We start from the raw sequence: 9805 nt of genomic DNA on the forward strand, positions 1-9805 counted from the left end.
AGTGTTATATTTTTCATATGGATTTCTTAGAAAAGGGCTTCAAAGTGTAGCTTTGGTTGCTTTGAGTCGTTCTTGTTCTCTTATCGGCGCGCTGCCATTGAATGATGAATAATGTAGCGGTACAAAGACAGCTCTCGTGCATCTCTGAGGTAACAGAGACACCAGGCCATCACAAGCTATGACCTAACATAGTAGAACTGCTGGACCAGGAGTAATGTCAGACATAGTAGGACTGCTCCGGTCAGGAGTTTTGCTATAACCCAGTAGGACTGCTGGATCAGAGGTTCTGCTGTAACACCGTAGGACTGCTGGAGCAGAGGTTCTGCTGTAACACCGTAGGGCTGCTGGAGCAGAGGTTCTGTTATAACACAGTAGGGCAGCTGGATCAGAAGTTCTGCTATAACACAGTAGGACTGCTGGATCAGAAGTTGGTGACTTTGATATTCATGGCTTCTGTCACTTTATACTCTTCCTCCATTGCGTCGGCAGCCATTCTGCCTACTATGAAATCTTTTATAGAAGATAACGGGTAATCCCATTCATTGAATAACATCCTCCTCCCCTAGCGAAACGTCCTTTACCTGATTTATCTGTTTAACATTCTGGACTTGCAGATTTTGTTAAACAAAATCTGTTTTCAATGACAGAGACTTGAATAATAATTGTGGTGATTGTGTCAGGTGTTCACGTGGCTGTCAGTCAGTCAGAGAATGTAGAGGGACTCAGTTGGCTTGTACCCCCTGATTGGGCTTCAAATAACTGAACTTGTAACCTCTTGTAAGCAGTGCACCAAATCCATCGGAAAATAATGCTTAGAAAGCCTAACAGAGCGTATCCTCCAGGTTCCTTCCACTGGCCCTCGACCGCATCCCACGGGCCACAGGTGCTCTCAGACTGCAGGATTAGCGCCGTGTGCTGCTCAGCGATGCGTGGCCTGTAGAGCCCTGCTTCCTCCTCTTAGATGACTCTCCCATCACCCAGACTCATCTCCTCTGCAAATGGAGAGAGGTGTGGTTATGGTCGCGTGTGGTCTCATGGAGGGATCCCGGTTCGAGCTCCATGTAGATGACCTCCCCTCCTCACCCCCTCGCCGCGAGCCTGAGGAGCATTACCATATCACCGCTGCTCCACACTCCTGGCGGAGCTGATTGGAGAGGGACACGGCTAGCCCCCGGGTTAGCCTGTTTTTACCATCCCCTTCGTCCCCTCCTCCTCTTCAGTCCCTCCTCCTTTCCTCATCTCCTTCCCTCATCTCCCTTCCTCTTTCCTCTCCTCCGTCATCCTCTGCTCTCTCCCCACTCCTCCTCATCAACCTGTCTTCCTTTCTCTCTCTCTCCCCCTCTCTCTCTCTTCCTCTCTCTTCCTTTCTCTCCCTCTTCCTTCTCTCCCTCCCTCTCTCTTCATTTCTCTCTCTCCCCCTCTCTCTCCCTCTGTCTTCCTTTCCCTCCCTCTCCCCCTCTCACTCCCTCTCGCTCTCTCCCTTATTCTCCCCATTTCTTCATCCTTCTCGATCTCCTGTCCTCCAGCTTCACTGACTCTCCTTCTCTCCTCCCCTCCTCCATCTTCCTCTCTCTTGCTCCCGCTCCCCCTCCCGCCCCTCCCTCTCTCCCCGTCTCTCTCTCTCTCTCTCTCTCTCTCTCTCTCTCTCTCTCTCTCTCTCTCTCTCTCTCTCTCTCCCGTCTCTCTCTCTCTCTCTCTCTCTCTCTCTCTCTCTCTCTCTCTCTCTCTCTCTCTCTCTCTCTCTCTCTCTCTCACTCTCTTTCTCCATCTAGAGCTCTCTCTCCCCCTCCCATCCCTCCACACTGTCTGTCTGAGGTGTGGACTGCAGGGTGTGTTGAATTTGAACGTCCGTCTGCTGTAGCGTTGGCTGCTATCAGGCAGCATGGCTCTCTTTGAAGCATGTTGACCAAAACGCTGTGGCGGATTTCTCCCCCCAGGCACGGTGGAACATAATCCATACTGTACCACTCGGCTTTTGTAGTTGCTTGGAATCCGTTTGTTCCGCGTGTAACTCATAGATTATGCATGGGTATGCAGCTATGCAACATGTTTATTCATACATGATTAGGCGTTTGTCTTTGAGTTTACCCTCTATAGTTATACTATAGTATATACTACATACTAAAGTGTATATAGTTGAATATACAATACATACTTAACTCAATTGTGCAACTGAGCCAGAGGGTTCAGGGGGCAATGAATTGTAGATCGGCAGCTCTTACTAATTAACGTTTCAAGCGAAATCCAATCATGGCAAACCACTGGTCCATTCAAACTGACCACAACGGATGCAGGCGACTGCCAGCTATCTCTGTAGCCCACACACAGCGCAGATGGAGCATCAAACATTATCCCAGCGCACAGGAATAAGGTGTAAAGAGACTGTAAGATTTGCTTAACAGAAAAAATAGACAAAGGGAGATAAAGAGCGTGTGGGGAAAGAAAGGCGAATGAGAGAGAGACACAGACTCACTCTCCTTGTTCTGCGGGTGTGAGGGGAGTCTCTCTGGGGGGGCAGACTGTGAGGGGGGGCGGGGGGGGGGGGGGGGGGGGGGGGGGGGGCTGGCAACATGCCAGTCACAAATCCTTTTGTCACCAGTCTCTCAGGAGGATGAGCTTTAGTGTTCCACCACTGTTATCCCAAACCACAGTTTGTACAACGTGGCTCCAAATGAGTTCCATTAAGCACTTTACAATCTGGACGGCATGCTTAGCCACTACAGATATATACTATATTATATATAGATAGATATAACAGCTGGTCGCCAGCATATGCTGGACTTTAGGCTGATCCAGAGGCAGGAAGTAACACAAATTCTCCCAAAAAGGCCAAACGTTTGCGGGTGTCCAGAATCGTAGAAGTGTGAGTTAGGATCTGTCTGGTGTCTCCCGGTGAACACTTTCTTGGCCTAGATGTTTCAGTCGCGCCTCGCTTGTAGACAAGATGCGTTGGGAAAGGGCCCGGGCAGCCTGACATGTGGCTCTTCATTTGGTGAGGCAGAAACAAACAGTCTGGCAGCTCCCTCAGTGCACTACAGACCGCAGGGCTGGCTTCAGTGTCATCTGCACCAACCAACCCATCCTGTTGATACAGGATGGGTCGTGCAGCTGTGGTGGGGCAGCTGCTAAGTGGGGCAGCTGCTAATCCTAACCCTAACCCTAGCTCTAACCCCTACCCTAGCTCTAACCCTAACCCTAGCTCTAGCTCTAACCCTAACCCTAGCTCTAACCCTAACCCTAGCTCTAACCCTAGCTCAAACCCTAGCTCTAACCCTAACCCTAGCTCTAACCCTAACCCTAGCTCTAACCCTAACCCTATCTCTATCTCTAACCCCAGCTTTAACCCTAACCCTAACCCTAGCTCTAACCCTAACCCTAGCTCTAACCTTAAGGAAGCAGCATTGTCTATCGTAACGTCTGGCTGCATTCAAACCTGTGTTACCCATCAGACAGAGTTTGTAGACAACATAACAGTGAATCTTTCACTGTTTCACACGTTCTCTTTCCACAAAGTGCTATATGACTATTGTTTACCTGACTAATTATATTATTATAATAACCCTGTTTTAGTGAAGCCAGGAGAGTCCAATACGAAGGTTTGATCACCCAGACCGGTGTTATGTTTGAGACCCTGCCTCACCATGGAGCCACTCCATCACTATGGATACAGAGACGTTGGGCGTGGTCGGGTACTGCTGGTCTGCACCCAGCAGTACCCAGACCAGACCGCTCCGCCCCCAGTCCCCAATCCCCCTCCGATCCACTGGCAAGTTTCTATGGCAACAAAGAGGGGGTGAGTGAGAGAAAGCGAGGGGGAGGGGGGGGGGGGGGTTAGGGAGTACGGAGGAGGGAGGAGGGTGGCCTGGGGTTGACAGAGAGGGAGAAAGACAGAAGAGAGGCCTAATGAAAAGTGTTATATTGGTCAGACGAACACACACACTGGCCCATGGTCATATCCACGGTCAATTTAATCAGTTCTCTATCCACACCTCTCTCGTTCTGTCTCTTTCACTCTCCCAGTTTTCACACAGACTGTACGAGGGCGTTCCATATCGTAATGGGAGATCTCAAACCGAGTGTCTAACAACATCAGCAGGACTTTGGACTGACGGCCGTCGCTGACCGCTGGTCCGCGCTGGGGGGACGGGAAGGGGCTCAGCGGCATCCTCCGATCAACGTCCAGCTCTGGGTGATTACCCCTCTGAGGGTAGAGTGAGGGGCCCCTCTGAGGGTAGAGTGAGGGCCCCTCTGAGGGTAGAGTGAGGGCCCCTCTGAGGGCCCCTGAGTGAGGCCCCCTCTGAGGGTAGAGTGAGGGCCCCTCTGAGGGCCCCTGAGTGAGGCCCCCTCTGAGGGTAGAGTGTGGGCCCCTCTGAGGGTAGAGCGAGGGGCCCCTCTGAGGGCCCCTGAGTGAGGGCCCCTCTGAGGGTAGAGTGAGGCCTCTCTGGGGGTAGAGTGAGGCCTCTCTGAGGGTAGAGTGAGGGCCCCTCTGAGGGTAGAGCGAGGCCCCCTCTGAGGATAGAGTGAGGGCCCCTCTGAGGGTAGAGTGAGGGGCCCCTCTGAGGGTAGAGCGAGGCCCCCTCTGAGGATAGAGTGAGGGCCCCTCTGAGGGTAGAGCGAGGCCCCCTCTGAGGGTAGAGTGAGGGCCCCTCTGAGGATAGAGTGAGGCCCCCTCTGAGGGTAGAGTGAGGGGCCCCTCTGAGGGTAGAGCGAGGCCCCCTCTGAGGATAGAGTGAGGGGCCCTGTGAGGGTAGAGTGAGGGCCCCTCTGAGGGTAGAGTGAGGGGCCCTCTGAGGTCAGAGTTTGGGACCCCTCTGACCCTGCGTTCACACCAAAAGATGCATTTGCTGCCCGAACGCGTTGACGCCTAAGTTTTGCGGCGCGTCAAATCAAGTTTTGCGGCGCGTCAAAGTTTTGCGGCGCGTCTAAAGTTGAAATATTTCAACTCGAGCAGCATTTGACGCGCCGCAAAATACGTGAACGGCATGCCGCGCCGCAAATCAGATTTTGACGCGCCGCAAATCAAGTTTTGCTGCCCGTTTTCTCGGCAGCAAATGCTGCGGCAGCAAAGCAGCAACGCGTCTCTACATTCACTTTGAATGGGATCACGACGCGCGTCAACTTTTTGCATCTTTTAGTGTGAACGCAGGGTGAGGGTAGTCTGGGGGGCCCTTTTGGGGGCAGAGTGATAAGCTGTAGCAATAGGGTCCATGTAGAAGCTGTAGCTGTAGGGTCCACTGTTTCCTAATCATCTGATATGTTTCTGTCTTCAGGTGACTGACAGGTCGCCATTGTCTCAGTGGATTTACGATTTATGAGGCTGACTTTTTAGGCAGATTTATGATGACAATTAATGAAGATGATGATTTATGAGGCTGATTTATGATGATGATTTTCGATGATGTTTCATGATGATGATTCATCAGGCCGCTTCACTTGAACTCCCTGAAGTGGATCATGGCTAAAATCCGCATTATGTTGTATTTTGGTTCCACGTGTTGGAAGAATTATCGCTGACTTATTGATGCATATGGATGCATATTTGTACACGCAAGCACACAAACACACACGCTCACTCACATACAAAACCACACACACAAACAACCCACAAACACACACACTCACACAAATCATGTCAAAGTCAGGGTTGGATCCCTAGTTTGAACTCTGGCAGATCATCACGTCGAGCACCGTGCCAGGGTTAGCCGTGGCTACGAGGGCCGGCTCTGGACCATCTCGTTCTGCAGATAACCTAAGCGGCCTTCAGCAGACCTTTTCCTGACACAGGAACGGGTGTTTATCTCCACAAGACAAAAGCTCATTATACCAAACCACTGAGTGACTCTCTCTCTGTTTGATCCACAGGCAAACGAATCGAAACACAGACCGGACAAGGGAGCCGGCGTCCATGTTGCAAACAGCGTTGTAAACGGCGTCCATGTTGTAAACGGCGTCCATGTTGTAAACGGCGTCCATGTTGTAAACGGCGTTGTTGACGGCGTCCATGTTGTAAACGGCGTCTACGTTTTAAACGGCGTCCATTTTGTAAATGGCGTCCATTTTGTAAATGGCCTCCTCAAGAAGACCGATCCCTCCGGCTCTTTGAGGTCCCTTCGGCTCAGCGCTCCGCCCTCCCCGGGCCGCCCGCCGCCGCCGCTCCGCCGAGAGAGAGAGAGAGGGAGAGGGAGAGAGCGTCAGGCCCATGTCCCCCGGTCGGTCCCGTGGGGGCCCCGGGCCCCGGGGCCTGCTGCTGCTCTGCGTGGCCCTGCTGCCCCCGTCCCCCCAGGGCCTCCCCGTGACGGGGTACAGCGCCGAGGCCAAGAGGGGGGTGGCGGTGGAGGGGGAGCTGATGATCGGGGGGCTGTTCCCCGTGCACCAGAAGGGCGACGGCGCCGAGGACTGCGGCAAGATCAACGCCCAGAGGGGCATCCAGCGGCTGGAGGCCATGCTGCTGGCCCTGGACCACATCAACCACGACCCCCTGCTGCTGCCCGGCCTCCGCCTGGGCGCCCACATCCTGGACACCTGCTCCAAGGACACCTACGCCCTGGAGCAGTCGCTGGAGTTCGTGCGGGCGTCGCTCACCAAGGTGGACGACAGTGAGTACACCTGCCCCGACGGCTCCTACGCCGTCCACGACGACCCGCCCCTCGCCATCTCCGGGGTCATCGGGGGCTCCTACAGCGACGTCTCCATCCAGGTAGAACCCCCCCACACACGCACACGGACTCTGGTTGGATTAAATTAACATCACTTGCTTGTTTTTGTGTGTGTATGTGTGTGTGTCTGTGTGTGTGTGTTTGTGTGTGTGTGTCTGTGTGTGTGTGTGTGTGTGTGTGTGTGTGTGTGTGTGTGTGTTTGTGTGTTTGTGTGAGTGTGTGTGTGTATGTGTGTGTGTGTGTGTGTGTGTGTGTGTGTGTGTGTGTGTGTGTGTGTGTGTCTGTCTGTCTGTCTGTCTGTCTGTCTGTCTGTCTGTCTGTCTGTCTGTCTGTCTGTCTGTCTGTCTGTCTGTCTGTCTGTCTGTCTGTCTGTCTGTCTGTCTGTCTGTCTGTCTGTCTGTCTGTCTGTCTGTCTGTCTGTCTGTCTGTCTGTCTGTCTGTGTGTGTGTGTGTGTGTGTGTGTGTGTGTGTGTGTGTGTGTGTGTGTGTGTGTGTTTGGCCGCATGCACTTAATGCATCCATTGTGTATATGAAGCTCTTCTAGAAACGTGAGATGATCACAACACCACAGAGTGAAGGCTGGATACTCTGGCCCAACCGTTGGCCTTCTGAGACGATTGGGGAGACTCGGACGACTTTCGGAACAAATCTTTTGCGTGCGTTCAGCTGTGTTGGAGGCCTTTGGTGTCTGCGTGGGTCTGATTCAACGTGCAAAGTCTGCGAGCCGATGAGGATTGGCACACTGGTTGTGTGCTGCTAGCACACTGACGCTGATTCGCTGATCCAATTGATTCGCTGGGTGGTGCTGGGTGGTGCTGGGTGGTGCTGGGCAGTACTGGGTGATGCTGGGCAGTACTGGGTGGTGCAGGGTGTTGATGGGTGGTGCTGGGCAGTACTGGGTGGTGCAGGGTGTTGATGGGTGATGCTGGGCAGTACTGGGTGGTGCAGGATGTTTATGGGTGGTGCTGGGCAGTACTGGGTGGTGCAGGGTGTTGATGGGTGGTGCTGGGCAGTACTGGGTGGTGCAGGGTGTTGATGGGTGGTGCTGGGCAGTACTGGGTGGTGCAGGGTGTTGATGGGTGGTGCTGGGCAGTACTGGGTGGTGCTGGGTGAGGCTGGGTGGTTCTGGGTGTTGGGTGGTGCTGGTTGGTCCTGGTTGGAGCTGGGTGGAGCTGGGTGGAGCCGGGTGGTGCTGGGTGGGGCTGGGTGGTGCTGGGTGGAGCTGGATGGTGCTGGGTGGTGCTGGGTGGAACTGGGTGGTGCTGGGTGGTTCTGGGTACTGGGTGGGGCTGGGTGGTGCTGGGTGGTGCTGGGTGGTGCTGGGTGGGGTTGGGTGGTGCTGGTTGGTACTGGGTGGGGCTGGGTAGTGCTGGGTGGGGCTGGGTGGTGCTGGGTGGTGCTGGGTGAGGCTGGGTGGTGCTGGGTGGTGCTGGGTGGGGCTAGGTGGTGCTGGTGGGCCGGGTTACCCCATGAACTAAAAAATCAACAACTAAACAACAACACCCCTGAATACATCCCACCGTCGTCTGGCTCATCCTCATCACCATGGTAACGCCTCAGAGGGACCGGGTGGCGGGGAGAGGCGGCGGCGGCGGCGGCGGTGGGGGACGCTACATGCTACCCCGGTGCCGGGGGCCGTGGGTGGGCTTGGCTGTCGAGGCGCCGCGGCGTGCCACGAGCACAGCTTGGAGCGGCGTGCGGAGGCGGGCTTCTATGACGCTGTCACGCAGCCCCCCCCCCCCCCCCCCCCCCCCCCGAACCCACCCATCTGTGGCTCGGCCGACAAGTCTGAGCCCCCTTCCTCGTTCTCTGAAGATGGGCTGTGAGAGGTTCGAGGTCCCCAAGGGAGCACGGAGATGGGCTGTGATGGTCTAGGGCCCCCCAAGAGGCTCTGGAGGGGGGCTGTGAATGGTCAGGGGCCCCCTCAGGAGGTGGGCTGTGAGAGGTCTATCGCCCCAAAGAGGCTCTGGAGGGGGGCTGTGTGAGGTCTAACGCCCCAAAGAGGCTCTGGAGGGGGGGCTGTGTGAGGTCTAACGCCCCAAAGAGGCTCTGGAGGGGGGGCTGTGAGAGGTCACCAACTTCCGCAAAAGACTCAAGACTCCCCTGTTCAGAGTTCAAACCGTCCCCCGTCCCCCTCCTACTTATTCTATGTTATGCGTCTTGGCACTCAATGTACGCACATATTGTATGTCATACTTAGTTAAAGTATTTAGTTGTGTAGCATCTTATCCTAGCTATCTTTGTTGTGTACGGGGAATGGGTTAACCTAGCTATCTTTGTTGTGTACGGGGAATGGGTTAACCTATTGTTAGTGCTTGGAACTTGGTTCTATGAACATGTATTGTTTCACCATCTTCTGACAAATGTACTTATTTAAGTCGCTTTGGATAAAATAGCGACTTAGGAAATAGGTGATGGTTTGATGAGGCTGACACCAATCGCTCAACTGGATCATAGACAAGAGCATTTATAATTAATAAAAATAATGATATGATAAAGCTGTATCTATCTATCTATCTATAATAGAGTGGCTAGTGAGAAGTAGGCTTAGTGAGTTTTCCAGGTGATGAGCTGAATATCTTATTTTTATCTTTGTTTTCTGGGTCTTTTACTCTTGAGGAATGTTTAGGACTCCGTGGCGTTCAGTTCAGTGCCTCCTGCATCTTCTCTCATGCGTGAAACGCCGGATGATTCGGAGCAGACCAAGCGGACACGATCCACATTTGTCTGTGAAACGGTGGAATCTGTCATCCATGAGGAGGCCGGTTTAAAGCTGATGTGGGGGTCCTTAAAGCTGCCTTCACACGGCCGTGGTTCAGTCCTGCTGCTCGCTGCAGAGGCCCGATCCTCACATTAACGAGGATTCCCCGTCAAGACGAGCGTCAATTAGAGATGTTTTCCTGTTCTTTCCTCGGGCTAATGAATGCGTCGCGGGCCCCTGGCCCCTGGCCGTGGCCCCCCCCGGCAGCGTGGTGCTGAGCGGACGATGACAACATGATCACTAACAGTATCTCCAGCGGTACACCTCCGTGTGTCACACACTCTAAAGGCTCTCGGAGCGTCTCGCTGCAGGAGGAGCTGCCTGCCTGCCCGGGCGTACCTCACTGATCTATTTATACTCGGATCATTTAAAACACATCCCTGGGTCT

At 53.9% G+C, this 9805-nt stretch overlaps 1 protein-coding gene across 1 annotated transcript in view; it reads left to right on the plus strand.

Annotated features, from left to right (window-relative positions):
* The first annotated feature begins 6199 nt into the window (after positions 1–6199).
* Positions 6200–9805, plus strand: part of grm2a (glutamate receptor, metabotropic 2a) — a 21898-nt gene continuing 18292 nt past the window's right edge. Inside the window, exon 1 of the mRNA XM_056606461.1 lies at positions 6200–6697. Coding sequence (XP_056462436.1) covers positions 6200–6697 — 498 coding nt within the window. The remainder of the gene's footprint in view (positions 6698–9805) is intronic.

Source organism: Gadus chalcogrammus, chromosome 13 (assembly GCF_026213295.1).
Source record: "Gadus chalcogrammus isolate NIFS_2021 chromosome 13, NIFS_Gcha_1.0, whole genome shotgun sequence".
Lineage (NCBI taxonomy): Eukaryota > Metazoa > Chordata > Actinopteri > Gadiformes > Gadidae > Gadus > Gadus chalcogrammus.